The 17,503-nt window shown below is 41.8% G+C and overlaps 1 protein-coding gene across 1 annotated transcript in view; it reads left to right on the plus strand.

Annotated features, from left to right (window-relative positions):
- LOC115780969 (inter-alpha-trypsin inhibitor heavy chain H3-like) overlaps positions 1 to 17,503 on the plus strand; it is a 42,713-nt gene that overhangs the window by 23,907 nt on the left and 1,303 nt on the right. The window contains exons 16-17 of the mRNA XM_030730439.1: positions 14,978 to 15,085; positions 15,261 to 15,429. Of these exons, the coding sequence (XP_030586299.1) occupies positions 14,978 to 15,085; positions 15,261 to 15,429 (277 nt within the window). The remainder of the gene's footprint in view (positions 1 to 14,977; positions 15,086 to 15,260; positions 15,430 to 17,503) is intronic.

A 17,503-nucleotide genomic window follows, 5' to 3' on the forward strand; every position in this document is an offset into this window, starting at 1 on the left:
AATTCTTATAAAGGAGCTCCTTATAAAGGAGTTGTTCCAGAAAACCAAACATAGGGGTACAGAAGACAATAGCAAAAAGGTAATTTTTGTGAAATTCTACATAAATAAACATAAAGATAACAGGTAGAGACAACTGTAAACTGTAAACACTATTAACAAAGAATTGGCAACCTGCCTAGGTCCCTGCCTCTTGGTCTATGAGGGATGGGCCCATGTGACCCTGAACTGGATAAGTGGAAGAGGATGGATGGATGTTACATCCACCAGACCTTTGCAATATTCCCGTACACTGGCATTGTTTAAATTTATTTGTGGCTCGTGCTCCCTCTTTTCCATGGCTACCAGGTCTTGGTATATATATTTTTGGTCATAATTTTGGGCTTTATTTTTTGTTTGTGTAACAGCTACATGCCCCTGTCTCCTGTATGTTTCTCTTTCTAACTATAACTGTAAATACAAATACCAGAAAGGAGTAAATTTTCATAAATATAATTTATCAAGAAAACTTATGAAAATTCAAAATTTTAAAATGAATAATTACTATGATATAAAATAAAATAGAATTTATGAGAATTACAGTAAAGTGTGAATTTAGTCATTTGTTTGAGGTTAAATATGAGAACATAGATGTATTGTTCAAAGTCATACAATATCCACCAGAACTTTACAATATTCCTGCTTGTAATTAATCTTCTCTATTTCAACTTTCTTTATTGAATTTTAACAGCTTAACATACAATATTAATCAGTAGAACACTGAAACAGCAATAGTCACAAAGAGGAAAAACAAGAAGATGTAAGCTAATTTCTCCCTAACCCCCTCACTCCCACGCCCCACCCTGAACACTCCCACTCTAGGTCCAAACACAAGATTCTAGCAGAGATCCTGTTTCTCTAACTATACATAGGAATGCTACATGAACTCGCACATCCATACATTCACACACATTACACACACAAAAAAAGGAAGAAATAAGTAAATAAACAAGAAAAAAGCCTAATTTTCCTCTGTATCAGGGAGCAGAATGATGGTGCTTACTAAAGACTGGAAGGGCCTCCAAGTCTTCATAAATTTGCTGGTACAACCCTTAAGAGAAAATCTTAGTTTTTCCAGCTTGAGGTTATAGAGAACCTCCCTCACCCAGTGGTCATAAGAGGGAGAAATGCACAATTTCCACTTCAGTAAAATAAGTCTGCGAGCCAAAAGGGTGGTGAAAGCTAAAGCGTGTTTCAAAGAACGCGAGAGGTCCGGGTCTGGAGGGAGGCCAAATATAGCTGACAGAGGATTGGGGAAGATTGTCTGATCATATGCTTGACTAAGTGTTTTAAAAATGTTACCCCAAAACCCACTTAACTTAGGACAAGCCCAAAACATATGGGTATGATTAGCCGGCGACTGTCCACACCTATTACAAGCGTCTCTAACAGATGAATAAATTTTAGCTAACTTTACGTTTGTGTAATGCATTTTAAAAAATATTTTGCACTGAATCAAAGCATGTCGGGCACAGATTGAGGACTTGTGAATTAAACTCATGGCAGCTTCTGTCACGATGAGGGGCTGTGTGCGGAGGGAAAGGACCCAAGTGCAGGACTGACGCAGATGTAAACTAAAAACGACTTTATTTCAAAAATACAAAACTCTAAATCTCCACCAGGGCAGGAACAAACTAGAAGCCTGGGAGAAACCAAAAACGAAAACACACAGCTAGGAAGGGAACACTGGGGAAAACAATGACGACGACGCAACAATGAACAAAGGAAGACTCAGGGCTTAAATACACACAAGGGAATTAGGGCAAGTGGAAACAACAGGGGAGGACAGGTGAACCAAATGAGACTAATGACAAAGGGGAAGCAAAACTAAACACAAAGCACAAGGAACACAAGACTGTCAAAATAAAACAGGAACTGACCTAACCAAAAACATGCTGACTTAACAGACTGACAAAGGGAGTGAGAACATGACCAACTAAACCAGACCTGGGACAAAGGAGAGACACTAAGAAACACAGAACTAAACCAAAGGGAACCTAAATACAAGAGGGTCATGACTTACACACACACGGGAGTATAGGGAAAACCAGAACATGAAAAACCAAAACAGAAAACAAAGAAACTAAGATTCAAATACTAAACTATAACCAAACTAGAAATAGAACAGAACTTCACAAATATAAACCAAAACACTGGGCCACCGGCCCAGGACCATGACAGCTTCCCATTGTTCCTCTGACACCTTTGCACCCAATTCCTCTTCCCATGCCATTTTAACTAAGTCAGCAAACTTTGAAGTCTTCTTATCAAAGAACTTATATAAAAATAAAATAGATTTTTTCCGTTGTGGGTCTATTTCTAGGAGAGTATCTAAAAGTGTTTCAGGAGGTCGATTCAGGAAGTATGGAAACACCTTCTTAACATAATCTCTGGCCTGAAAAAAGCGAAACAGATGCGAATTGGGCAATTGGAATTTAGATGAAAGTTCAGCGAAGGATGAAGATATTGTTGGTATAGAGGTCTTTTACACTCCTGATCCCCTTATTATGCCACAAGCTGAAAACTAAATCAGTAACCGAGGGTTTAAAATTGCAATTTTTAGCTATGGGTATTTGTATCGAAGGTCCTTGCAGGCCAAGCTGCTTCCTAAATTGGGTCCAAATAGCTAGTGTCCCCTTAACTATGGGATTATCTTCTACTAGGGAGAGAGGAAGAGGAAGCTGAGAACAAAGTAGTGAGGACAGAGAATAACAGCTAGATGCTCTTTCAATTTGCACCCAAGCGGGTGAAGCATTGCCATCGCACCTTCAGTATAAGAGTTTCTGTATATTAGCTGCCCAGTAGTATTGCCTAAAGTTGGGAAGGGCGAGACCACCCTCAGATTTTGGGGACTGTAGCACAGATTTACGAAGTCTAGCAGGTTTTTTGAGCCATAAAAACTGATATCTTTTTGTCCAGTTTATCAAAAAGTGTCTTTGTGATCAGTATAGGAATATGTTGGAAAAGGTACAAAAATTTGGGAAAAACAACCATTTTGACCAGATTCACTTGCCCTAATAAAGACAATGGTAATAAAGACCACTGGTTAAAATCTTTCTCCATGCTTTCTACTAACGGTAAAAAGTTCTTGTCCATCATATTAGTCATAGATAGACAGATAAAGATTCCCAAATAACAAAACCCTGCATCTGCCCGTTTAAGGGGTGAAACTAAACTAGGAAGATTTCTGGCCAGAGAGTTTATAGGAAATAATTGGCTTTTCTGGTAGTTGAGCTTGTAACCAGAAATTCTGCCATAGCGTTCTAAGATGTCAAAAAGCACTGGGAGCGACATATGAGGATCAGAGATGTATAAAAGCAAGTCATCCACGTAGAGGGACACCTTATGGATCACACCAGATCTGAGAATACCCTTAACCCCCTCCTCAGCACGCAACCAGATGGCAAGAGGTTCTACTGCAATAGCAAATAACAGGGGGGAGAGGGGGCATCCCTGCCTAGTGCCCCTTTCAAGAGGAAAGGATGAAGACAACATATTATTTGTTTTAATGGAGGCAAACGGTGAGGAATACAATAGCTTAACCCAGAGGACAAAATCATTACTAAAGCCAAATCTGCCCATTACTTCATACAAAAAGCTCCATTCGACACAGTCGAATGCCTTCTCGGCATCGAGAGATACCACTACTTCTGGTGATAAGCTACCTGGCGTATGAATAACATTGAGAAGCCTTCTGGTGTTATGGCATGATTGCCGCCCCGTCATAAAACCTGTCTGATCTAGCGAGATAATGAAGGGGAGCACTCGCTGGAGACGAGTTGCAAGAATTTTGGATAGAACTTTCAAATCCACATTTAGGAGGGAAATGGGTCTGTAACTAGTACACAGTAAGGGGTCTTTCTCACTCTTAAGAATCAGGGAGCTTCACTGATGTCCTGGACTCCATCGACAAGAAGCTAACTAGCCTAGATGCCCGACTTGCCTTGGTGGAGGTTCTACACAAGGAATTCCAACAGCTGAGGGTGTCGTTGGAGTTTAGCCAAGAGCAGGTGGCGTCGCTTGCTGTCGAGAACCAAACGCTGAGGGATACCGTGAAACAACTCACCGATGGGATGACACAGCTGACCGGGGAAAACAAGAAAATGAGGGAGACCATTCTGAACATCCAGGCTCGGAGCATGCGGGACAACCTCGTCTTCTCCGGGATCCCAGAGCAAGCAGAGGAGGATGCCGAAGCCTCGGTTCGCGAATTCCTCCAGCATCAGCTGAAACTCCCGAGTGAAGCGGTAAAAAATATAACTTTCCATCATGTTCACCGGCTCGGAGGTAAGAAGCCCGATAACAAACGGCCTCGGCCAATTGTAGCTAAATTTGAACATTACAAGCAAAAAGAGCAGGTCAGGAGTCGGGGCAGAGAGCTGCGTGGAACACACTACAGTGTTAATGAACAATTTCCAAAAGAGATTCTCGATCGGAGGCGAGTATTATTTCCAATAAGGAAGAAATACATCACTGAGGGCGTCAGAGCTACGGTAGCTGTAGATAAGCTTTATGTTAACGGTCAGCTGTACAGGGACCGGGAGGTTACCCCATGGCTTTATTAGGAGCAACTTCATGTTAATTTAAAGCATGTAATTGATTAGATAAGAGATAAACTTAAACCGCGGCCGGTCTACAGGTCTCTATATAACAATTAATGCACAGCTCTTTGTTTTGTTATCATGTTGTTTTTTTTTCTTTTTTTATGCTTGGCTCTTTGGTGTTTGCACTGTTTCATTTCTCTCTCACTTTACACTCCTTTTTCTTCTTCTTTTTTTTTCACCCAACATGTTTGCCACACGGACATACAGCACACACACTGCCATACAGGATACACAGTCATGCAGGACACGTACACATGCGCACACAAGGTCATGGAGGACACATGCGAGGACGCGCGCACACATCTTTAGTAAACACACAACACTTCACCTGTTAATCTAAACATGAGCACACTCAAGTTTGTCTCATGGAATGTACGCGGAGTTGGTTCAAGGGAAAAGAGAGTGAAAATTATTAATCGGTTAAATGATTTACAGGCTGACATTGTGTTTCTACAGGAGACACATGTGTCCAGAACATCTGCGCACACACTCTCCTCTCCACAGTTCCCTCACATGTACTCAGCCTGCTACAACTCCAAACAAAGAGGTGTAGCCATATTGATTAACAAAAAGATAAACTGCATCATTAGAAATACTACATCAGACCCAGAAGGTAGATTTATAATACTCAATTTAACTATTCAAAATATAGATTTATGCATTGCTAGTATATATGGGCCAAATGTTGATGACCCCTCCTTCTTTCATACCTTCTTCACTTTGCTGTCCGATCACTCTGACACCACACTTATAATAGGAGGAGACTTCAACCTGGTACTTAATGCAGATATTGACAGGCTCAGTACAGCAGTGAGTCAGAGGAACTGGCAGTCTGCAGACATTCTTAAACAGTACATGAAGGATTTTGGTCTTTGCGATGCTTGGCGTTCACATCACCCCACTCTGAAAGATTATAGTTTCTTCTCACCAGTACACAAGTCTCACTCCCGCTTAGATTACTTTTTAGTTAGCAGCTCCATGATGATGGATATCACAGACACTCAGATTCACCCTATCACTATCAGTGATCATGCATCGGTGTCTATGTCTCTGACACAGAAAAGAGTCACACCACCAACCAGGAACTGGAGATTTAATACATCATTACTTAAAGAACAAGATTTCATTAATTATTTCAAAAAGGAGTGGTCAGCATATTTAGAAAATAATGATCAACCTGGAATATCACCATGTGTTCTTTGGGAAGCAGGAAAAGCAGTAATGAGGGGCAAAATAATATCTTACTGCTCGCATAAGAAAAATAAAGAAAAAGCACTTGTGTTAGAATTAGAACAGAAAATTAAATCTTTAGAAACTGCCTATGCTGCTTCACCACAAGAACATATAATTAACAACATGAGGAAACTAAAACTGGAGTTAAATGAAATAATTGATAAAAGGACACAATTCATGTTGCAGAGGTTGCGTTTAGAAAACTTCGAACATGGAAATAAATCTGGAAAATTTTTGGCTAACCAGTTAAAACTAAATAAAGAAAAAACATTTATTCTATTAAAGACTCAACTGGTAATATTACCCACGACCCACAACAAATAAATAACTCTTTTAGAGACTTCTATGAAGCCTTATACTCATCGCAGATTAATCCATCTGATGCTGAAATTGAAGAATATCTTAATAACATTAATCTACCTAAACTAAATGATGAACAGGCCGCGACTCTTGATTCGCCTCTTTCATCATCTGAATTTTACGAAGCAATACAGCATCTCCCAAATAATAAAGCCCCAGGCCCAGATGGTTTTCCAGCAGAGTTTTATAAAGAATTTTGGTCTGTACTAAGACCCTCTTTTCTCAGAATGGTGGCTCAGATTCAGAGCAATCATGCGGTCTCTCCAAACATGAACTCTGCTAACATTAGTCTACTTCTTAAACCAGGCAAAGACCCCACACTCCCATCCAGCTACAGGCCAATCTCTCTGATTAATGTAGACCTTAAAATAATTTGCAAAGTCCTTGCCAGAAGGTTAGAAAAAATCACTCCATCTATTATACATCCAGACCAAACAGGTTTTATCAAGGGTCGGCACTCTGCCAATAATACACGCAGACTGATAAATATAATAGATTACTGTTCTATTAATAAATTAGAAACCACAGTTGTCTCTTTAGATGCAGAGAAGGCATTTGATAGGGTAAATTGGAAATTTCTGTTAGCAGTTCTACACAAATTTGGATTTGGTTCATCCTTCAAAAACTGGATCAGAACATTATACAGCTCTCCAAATGCACGTGTTAGAACAAATGATCTTATTTCCCAAAGCTTCAGTCTGCAGAGAGGCACCAGACAGGGCTGCCCACTTTCTCCTTCACTCTTTGTCATTTTCATTGAACCACTAGCAGCAACAATCCGACAAAATGTAGATATTAAAGGAATTCAAACAGAAAACACAGACCATAAGATAAGCCTTTATGCTGATGATGTATTACTTTTCCTTGAGAACTCACAAACTTCTCTTCTAAAAACAATCACACTTATAGATAAGTTCTCATCTATATCAGACTACTCCATCAATTGGAGTAAATCAAACGTTTTACCTCTAAATTGTAATTTTCAGAACACCACGACCACCTCACTACAATCTGGCAATATTAAATATTTAGGTGTTAATTTTTCCCCCAGGCTGTCAGACCTGGTACGGTTGAATCATATTCCTCTATTAAAAACAGTAGAGGATGATCTCACACGTTGGAACTCTCTACCTATATCTATCATGGGGAGAGTTGCCACAGTAAAAATGATGATTTTGCCTAAAATCAATTATTTGTTTTCACTGATCCCTAATAAACCTTCTGTTGCCTGGTTTAAATCCCTAGACTCAAACATTTCAAAATTTTTGTGGAAAAATAAAACCTCAAGAATAAGTTTAAAAACTTTACAAAAGCTAAAATGCAGTGGTGGTCTAGAACTCCCAAACTTTTATCACTATTTCTTAGCCAATAGATTACAGTATATTTCAAGATGGATCAAATCAAGCCCTTTAGACAGCCCATGGCTGGATTTAGAACAAACACTCTGTGGAAAAGTGAAAATCTCTGACTTACCTTTCATTAGCGTCAGTATTAAACATCATAGCGGTTTTAAAAGTCTTAACATAAACACCTCTCTGACAGCCTGGTGGGAATTCTTAAAGATAACAAAGTCTTCACTTATCCCATGTGAACTGACACCCATTTGGAACAATCCAGATATATGTCAGAAAAAAACAGTACTGAACTTCTCAACATGGCAAGAGAAAGGAATAAAGAATTTAGAACATGTTATTCACGATGGGACCTTTATTTCATTTGAAGAACTTATTTCCAAATATGAAATTAGCAATAGCAAATTTCTCGAATACCAGCAGTTGAGGTCTATCATACAGGCAAGGTTTAATTTAAATAATTTAAAATTAGAAACCCCTGTACTGGTAACAGAATTTCTAAATCTTTATACCCCTAAATTACTATCAAAAATATATAAGTTATTATTAAAAATTAATGATTCAATATCCCTCCCAAATACAAAATGGGAGCGAGATCTTTCCATTAACCCAGAGGAAAACTTCTGGACACAGATATGTTTAAACACTTTCAAAATGACTAAAAGTCCGAATTTACAACTTATACAATACAAAACTCTCCATAGAATACATTATACAGGACACAGGATGTTCCAAATGGGCCTCAGAGACACAAATATATGCACCCACTGTTCAGGCAACCATACTGAAAACTATATGCATGCAGTTTGGTCTTGTACACCTGTTCAGAGAGGATATGTGAGGAATTATCCACATGTTTTAATTGCGATATCCCAACATCACCAAAACTGTGCATTCTAGGTGATTTAAGTGAATTAAACATGGAAACAAATATATCACACATAGTTCTTACTACCTTATGCATCGCTAAGAAAACTATCCTCATGAATTGGAAATCAAAAAATGATTTATGCGTTACTCACTATAAGAATCTACTTTTAGACCACATTAGTCTGGAAAGAATGTCTGCCACCTCTAAAAATCAACTGGCAAAATTTGAATCTCTCTGGTCCCCACTGATCAGCTCCATCGCATGATGGGGGTGACGAGCTGTGGTCTAGTTTCATGGCGCACCCGGTAGGTGGCTGGGGGTGGGCCGGGGGGGCCTGGGTGTCTGATGGCTCTGGCCTGGAGGCGGTGGCTACCGTTTTGTGGTTTCTGTGTCCGGGCCCTGGTTGTTGGTGGTGGGGACTTGGATGGTGCTCTTATGGTCGTGGGGTGTGGGGCTCGGGGTCCCGTGGTGGCGGTGCTGGCCCCGTCCGGGTGGCCGGCTTCCTCTGTGGGGGCCGGGGTGCGGGGGTCGGGGCCCTGGTGCCCGGGGTTGCCCGTTTCCTGGCTGGGCCCCTCCCTGCGCTGGAGGGGTCTGTGCCCCCTTGGGCGCGCCGCCGTGTGGGGTGGGTTGGCTGTGTCGGGGTGTCTGGCTGGCATTCCGGGATTCTGGGTGCCCTCCCCCATGGGATGGTGGGGCGCTCAGGTGAGGGAGCAGCAGTTGCCCCACACGGGGCCGGTTGGTTCTGACTCAGGACCACTGTGTGCGTGTGTGTGTATGTGTGAGTATGTATGTGGGGGTGTGTGTCTGTGTGTGTGTGCGTGTGTGTGCGTGCGTGTGTATGTGTGCGTACGTGCGTGTGTGTGTGTGTGCGATATTTGTTGTCCTTTGTATGCATGTGGGGTGTGTGTTGTGTCCTGTTTGCAGTGGGGGCAGTGGGTGCCGGCCTGGAGTACGGTGGCGTCCTGGGGGTGCGGTCACTTCAGGCCCTGGACCTGCCTTCCCTGGGCTGCGGGGGGGTGTAGGGAACTGGGGTGCCTAGTGAGCCAGTAGCTAGCTGGCTCTCTTCCTCCGGGGGGTAGTCCTCTGCCTCCCGGTCATATTTATCCTGGCCCCTCCCCTCCTCCCACTCAGTTTAACATCACATTATGCACACATAGGTTCTCGGGGGTGGGGGGCTCGTGCTGCAGTGAGTAGGGCCATCACCTCGGCTCTGCTCGCTGTGCTGCGTGATGTCCCACTCCTCCTTTTTTAATTGCATTATACAGCTCACAACACATCATAGTACATATAGGGCCTTGGGGGGCAGGTGTGTCACACAGTGGTTAGTGGGTGGCACTGCTGAGGTGGCCCCACTTGTCTGTTCACTGCTGCCTGCACCTCAATTTTATTTACATTTTAGACATTGAGGGCCTTGGGGGGACAGTGTGGATGGGCGCTGTTATTCAGTGCTCATATTACATCTGTCCCTCCAATTTTAAAAGCACTGTAGTTTTCACACAGCCATACACATTCTTCTCAGTACATACATTCACATCACCCCCCCAACACGCTGAGTGGGAGGAGGGGGCGGGCGGGCCTTCTCACACCCCAGTTCCATGCACCCCGCCTGGGATGGGGACTGGCTCATTGTTCGGGGCTGGGTTGGCTGCTTCCCTGGGTTGCCGCTGGCTTGGTGCTGGTACCCGCTCTCCCACATTAGGTGTCCATGTATGTTACATGTGCGTATGCATGAGTGTGTGACTGGTGCATGCGAATGTGCGTGCGTGTGTATGTGCGTGTGTGTACATGAGGGAATGACTGGTACGTGTGTGTGTGTGTGTACGTGCGTGCTTGTGAGAGTGTGTGTGTGTGGACAACTGGGCCTGGGTTGGTGGCTTGCCAAGCCTTGGCACCGGTGGGACACGGAGGGTGGGAGTTACCCCTCCCTACCGCTCCACGCTGCTCCCCACTGGTCGTCACTGCCGCCCCTGGGGTGTGGGTGCCCGTGGGTCCCGGGATGTGTGGCCGGATGTCTCGGCATGGTTTTTGGCCTGCTCCCTTGGTGGCCGTGACCTGGGGGTGGCTTGGGCCTCTTTGGCGCGTGGGGGGGCTCTGCCGGGTGTCGGGCTGCTCTCGGGCGCTTGGGGCCTCGGGGGCCGCATGCCTGGCTCGTGCTGGGGGTGCCGGCTTGCCGGGGGGGGGTGGGCTGCCCGTCGTCTCTGGCTCTCTGGACTCTAGCCCCTGGATTGTGGGGGTTCCGTCTGTAGCCTCCCTCCTTCCTCTTCTGGGGAGTGTACGCGGTTGCCATCGGGATGTGTGGCCCCAAGTCTTCTGAGGTCCTGTGCTGTGGATGGCCTGGGTCCCCTGGGTCCTTCCCTATCTGCCTCTGGATCGCGGGGGGCATGGTTGCAGTTTCTCGCCCTCATTATCGAATACATTGCATGACAAAGGCGCATACACACACATTACTACAAACAATAAACTTGTGTGTGTGTGTTTGTGTGTGTGTGTATATGTAGGTGCATATGGGTGTGTGTATGGATGTGTGTGTGTGTGTGTGTGTGTGTGAGTATATCAACCCCTTTTATTTTTTAATTTTTTTATTTTTTTTCTATCTCCTTTCTTCCTTTTCTCCCCCCCACCTCTTGTTCTTGCCCCTTCCTTGTTGCCTGTCAGACTTGGCATGAATAACTAAATAAAAAGATAAATAAATAAAAATAAAATTGCAAACATTAACAAGAAGAGCCTATAGGAAACATATAGAGCTGTTCTTGTCAAAGCAAATATGTTTGGTACATCAGTGCATTCGGATCATCATTCCGATTGTGAAAGATGCCAGACATGACAGGCTAAAAAAAAAAAAAAAAAAAAAAAGAATCAGGGAAATTGTAGCCTCAGATAAGGTACTAGGCAGCCGGCGATTTAAGAAGGCCTAATTATACATATCTGCCAAAACAGGTGCCAGAAGATCCAGATTTGCCTTATAATATTCTGCGGAAAAACCATCGGGGCCAGGGGATTTACCAGAGTTTAAGGACTTGATGGTTTCTCGCACCTCCATTATAGTGATAGGCCCACCTAGATCTCTCATCAATTCATTATCTATCTGTGGAAAGTTAATGCCATTAAGTATGTCCTGAGAAGAAGGTGGAGAAATGGAGGTATATAATTCTGAATAATACGATGCAAATCTTTCATTTATCTTGCCATGATCAGAAAGAATCTCCCCTGTGGCCGATCTAATGAATGGGATTAGTCTGGAGGTTGCCTCCTCTCATGCTTGGAAAGCTAAAAGCTTTCCAGCTTTGTCACCCGATTAAAAAAAAAAGCGCTGCCTTATCTTAGTTAACTGAAGTACTGCTGCTGTAGAGGTACTCAGGTTAATATTGGTTTGGAGTTTAACACGTTCACTATAAAGGTCGGGATCTGGGTTAGCTGCATATCTAGAATCAACTTCTTTAATCCTAAGCAGCAGAACATTGGTGTGGTGTAACATTTTCTTTGTCAAGTTGGAAATAAATCTAATATGCTGACCCCTCATATAAGCTTTAGAGGCTTCCCAAAGCATACTGCGTGAAATTTCAGGTGAATCATTAAGGTCAAAGAATAGTGAAAGCTGACTCTTTAAGAACTGTTTGTAGTCGTCCTCAGCAAGCAGTGTACAGTACAATTAAACCTCCAAAATTTAAAACGGTGAGCTTGACAACCCAGCTCTATGTCTAGGGAGACTGGTGCATGATCAGATATAGCTATGGCGTGGTAATCACAGGCTTTTATTTTAGAAAGCAATCTGATATCCATAAGGAAGAAATCTATGCATGTGTATGTACGATGGGCATGGGAAAAAAAGGAGAACTGCTTAAATGTCGGGTTCCCATGTCTCCACGGATCCACCAGTCCCAACTGAGTTTTAAAAACATTAAGGCATTTAGCAGCGTTAGATAATAAAACCGTTCTATTTGACGACCTGTCTAAGAGGGTATCCTGGATCATATTAAAGTCTCCCCCAATGATTAAATAATAGTTTTCCACATCAGGCATAGATGAAAAAATCTGGACACAAAAGTATCATCGTCCCAATTTGGACCATAAACACCAGCTAGTATCACCAATGAGTTTTGCAGTTTGCCAGTTACAATTATGAAACGGCCCTCAACGTCAGCTATTATTTTGTGTTGGTCAAACCTAATGTTATTACGGATAAGTATGGCCTTTCCTCTAGCCTTGGCATTAAATTTCACATGAAATACATGGCTAATCCAACTTCTTTTAAGTCGCATTATCTCCCTACTATGCAGGTGTGTCTCTTGTAGAAAAAATATGTCCCCTTTAAGATGTTGCAAATGAGACATGACTGTTGTAATCTTGGTGGTATTTCCCAAACCTCTCACGTTCCAAGAAACAATCCTCAGACTATTGCCTGTGTTGGCCATACCTTTCTATTACTAAGGAGATATGTACGTTATGGTGTGGCAGTCCAACTCCTGATGACCGGAAACTTGCACTTGACATATCAGCAGCAGGCTGTAAAAGAAAGAGAAAAACAAACAAACAAAAAAAGGGACACACACTCACATTCACATCTCCACTAAAAACATCCATACCTGGACCTAAAACCCCTTTAAGGCAAAAGCAAAAGTTTAAGTTTCCCTGCAAGACTTCCTTCATTTTAGACCATCGCTTTCCTCCTCCCACAACAAAATAGGTCATCTGTAGAAAAGCAACTAGTTCAAACCAAACAGCCACAATTTCAACCAATATGAATGTAGACTAAATTCTAATGAGCTCACTAACAAGCATCAAGGTAGAAGAAGAAGAAGCTTTATTTGTCACATACATATACATGCAGTGAGATTCATTCTCTGCATTTAACCCATCACACACATGGAGTATGTAGTACACACAGCACAGCATGGAGCAGGGGGCAGCGGGCTTGCTCAGGGACCCACAGTGATGCCAGCCCGAGGATTTGAACCAGGGTCCTCTCAGTGATGAACCCTCTTCTTCTCCCCTAGGCCACCACTCCAGGTTGTAAAATCAGGATATAGCATACTGGCTCTGGAAAAGTACTATACTAGTAATCCCAGTATTATAAAGTCCAGTCCCTGTGAAAATAGAGTCACGTCCAGAGCAATCAGTAGTAAACAGCATGAATCCAACTAATAATCATTGCACTGACAAGCTTGAGCTGGGGGAATGAAGAGAGCCAATATAACGCCTTGCATCCTCAGGTGAAGCCAGGAGCTTCTGTCTCCCATCCCCGGTCATGATAAACAGTTTGGCTGGGTAGCGCAGGGCAGGCTTAAGTCCCAGATTGTAAAGTTCTTTCATTACACCGCGGGTACGCCAAGCGCTGCTGTAACACCTCTGGGCAGTAGTCTTCCAAAATGTGAAACGGGGTATCCTTATATTTCAACTTGCCTCGCATCTCCTGGGCCTTGCGTGTAATAAGCTCCCTAGTTTGAAAATTGTGGAAGCACACAATTATGGGTCTGGGTTTCTCACCGGGCCCCGGTTTTGCCCTCAGGACACAATGGGCTCCTACTTTCCAAGTCGATTAGCCTAGCGCTCAGCTTGTTGTTCTCTCCAGTCATCGTTGCTAACTCAGATTGGATTGCCTGAATGTCGTCGCTCATGGTGGTAGCAACGGTTTCCAGTGATGAAATACACTGATGATGAGTGGAGATAGTAGATTGAAAGCGCTCCAATTTTGATTCGAGCTTTGTGAATGCTGCGTTGAACTCCGCTGAGAGGGATTCCTTGTGGTCTGCTAGCGTAGCTGTTAACAGAGCCATGATGTTCACGTCATCTTTTTTTTGTTCGTCTTTTTTCACTCTGCTGGACATTGTCTCGTTGACTAGTCACGACTCCAATGAGACACGATAGTTGCTGTTCGATTCACAGGCGCGTAGTGAAATTATAATAAAGTAGTAGTGTTAAAGGTGGGAGCTTCAGAAGGCACGACTACTCCATCTTACAGTCAGACCGGAAGTCCGTAATTAATCTTCTCTAAATATATTTGTAGTTTACGGTGTCCTCAAGGACCTATCTCCTCCTGTGGTTCATTCTGCATGTGATGATGGTCATCTGAGGGCAATTGATGGTATTGTGTATCATGGATTTTTTTTTTTTTTGTTTTAGTTTTTTGTCCTAATAGAGTTAAACATTTTGGAGCAGGGATTTCGGATCTGGTACTTACAGGTTAAAATTAAAACAAAACAAATCATCATGATATTTCCCCAGCTAAATATTTAAAGGAAATTACTTTTAATTCCATAATTTTTCAAAAATGTATATCAGTGGTATTTTTCTTTCATCTCTGTAGGGATGCATTAATTTGCATAAATTTAAAATAAATAAAGTGTTTAAAAAGTGACTGTTTTTTTTTTTTTTTTTGTTTGTTTACTTTCCACAAATTTAAAAAAAAAACATTGAGAGTGACCACTGCATCAAAACAATTAAATTGATACTGAGTGTAAATCTGTTTTATTTTCAGGACTGGAGTTTCCATATTCAAACACTGGGTGTTTCTGTGTCTCTAGTTCCTCTTCTCCACAGGTTTTTGCTAAAAACTGAGAATCAGACTGTTCCACTTTGCTTTGATGTCAGAGGATCTTCATTCCTTAAACTACTTCACCATCCCAGCAGGGGTCAGTAGCGTTCACTTTTCCTATGTCAATGAACTTCAAGTTGTTTTGTTTTTTTTATTTCCCTGCTTTCCTGTGTAATAAAATGTTGCTATTCTTCTTTCTCATCAGTACTTTTGTATTGATCCCACAGTTTGTGGAGTGGTTTAAGAGCTGCATTTCTCCTTTTTTTTCTTAGAGCTGTTTGTGAATGGTGAGCTTGATTCAATTCCAAAGGGAGGCTTCAGCAGAATTTTTATACACTTCAAAACCAACCACCAAGTTGAGATTGACACCAGTGGGGTCACTGTACGAGAAGGACAGATGATGACGCATCACACTGGAGAGAATCTCATCACAGCTGGAAGGTGATTTTATTGTCAAGACTTAGTATCATATATATATAGATATGCAACTTTTTTCATGTTTTCCAAGAATTACATAAGATGGTCAGTATTGTCCTAAATTGGGTGATTAACTAAGGAACAATTTGCATGCGTGTGTGTGTGTTGCAATTTTTTGTACTAATTAAACATGCGAAATATTATTAGCGAGATGTTATTAGTGAGATGCAGTCCAGTAAGCAGACCCCTCAGCAAGGCCATCAGTTTTTTTTTAGCTCCACTCTTTATGTTGATCTGTGCTCAGGCTACAGATTTATAGGGACTATGCTTATAGAATAGTATCCATTCTTCCAACTCTCAACAAAAAATGAAAAAACAGCACTTTCAAAAATGACATTGATATCTAAAATTGTCTTATTTTGCTTTTGGCCGGAGGTGTTCAAATGAGTGGCAAATTAATAATGTTAATAATAACAAGAAGCAAGAGTGCAAACTTCTGCAGAGGCAGCTTACTCTATGGGCGGTATTTACTTTTAAAGACATAACACATTTTTGGGTCAACTTGAAAGAAAGCCAGATGTGAAATGTACAAGTGAGATCAGAGGTCTATGGATTACAGTTACTCCTGTACAGGAAGTCTGGACCAGCTTTAAGGGATTAGAGTTTCTTTTTCCAAGGGGTATTCCCCAACAGGTAATGCACTGCTTGAGCACCCTTGCAGCTGAAGAGAAATTATTCAGTCACACCCATTAATGGCAAACCTCCAGTGATCCAGAACAAGATTCCTCAACGCCATTCAGGCTAAATCCAACAGGGCAAAAATGAGTAGTGGAATAGCTCAAATATCACATATCCAAGTGGCCTGGGTCGCATTTGAAAAAAATCAGATCTGTGTTGTTCAGACTGGCATGAAAAGATCAGATACAGGTTGCATGAGGGTGAAAAAACAGATTTGGGTCACTTCAGGCTGCAGTGTGAATGTAGCCTAAGACCCATTGGACTGGAAGTCTTCTTTTGACCACAGCCATCGCCATCTGGTGGCCTTCAGATGGAACACAAGTTTTTTTTAGACACTTCTACATTAGCTTCATTTTTCTGACCTGGAAGCAAAGCCCATGTTTTATACTGTCTGTGTGTGTATATATATATATATATATTAGGGGTGGGACTTTAACGCGTTAATTTCGATTAATTAATTACGGGGAAATTAACGCGTTAAAATTTTTAACGCATTTTAATCGCACTTTGCACCGTGGAACGTTTCTCAGTGCACGAGTTCCAGGCATACAGATTATATCGACGCACAATGTCCAAATTAGGGGCCGCATCCTGCGAAGGACCCGGCCCACGTCTTTCGCAGCCCACGAAGAGCGCAAAGGCCGGAAGTGAGCGGCTAGCCTTCATATCAGCTGCCGTCACCTCTGCGTAGCTCATGTCGCCTAGCAACCGTGAGTGCGAAGCACAGCTGTGTAAAAGCAGCTGGTTAAAAGGAGAACGAACTTTTTCTCCTTTTTGTGGTTTAATTTCAAATCTTTAATTCAAAATAAGCTGTTAAAACAAGCATAACACATTTCAACATCAAGGAATACAGCTGAGAGAATGATTAATTTCCAACTATAACAAGTGAGACATTAATGTTGAATAAAACTATCCAGTTATGATGCTTAACTTTAGTTTCAGGAGTTTGCTTATCACAGGGGCACTTCCACCTTTCGTTGGTCTGTGTAGTAGACTGGTGGGAAAATAAACAAAATTTTGAAGTTTAAGCTTATGTATATTGATTTATTCATCAACTAAACTTAAATTAATATTTCTCATGTCAAATATTGAAATGCGATTAAATTCGATTAATTAATTACAAAGCTTGTAATTAATTCGATTAATTTTTTTAATCGAGTCCCACCCATAATATATATATATATATATATATATATATATATATATATATATATATATATATATATATATATATAATATAGCACTAGTAGGTAGAATATGGTGCATATTTTTGAAATGAGCTATAAGCTAATCACTATCACAGCTGTCGCAAGCTGTGACACTGGTATGGAAACAAATTTCTGATTTTTTTTTTTTTTGA

Source organism: Archocentrus centrarchus, chromosome 5 (assembly GCF_007364275.1).
Source record: "Archocentrus centrarchus isolate MPI-CPG fArcCen1 chromosome 5, fArcCen1, whole genome shotgun sequence".
NCBI lineage: Eukaryota > Metazoa > Chordata > Actinopteri > Cichliformes > Cichlidae > Archocentrus > Archocentrus centrarchus.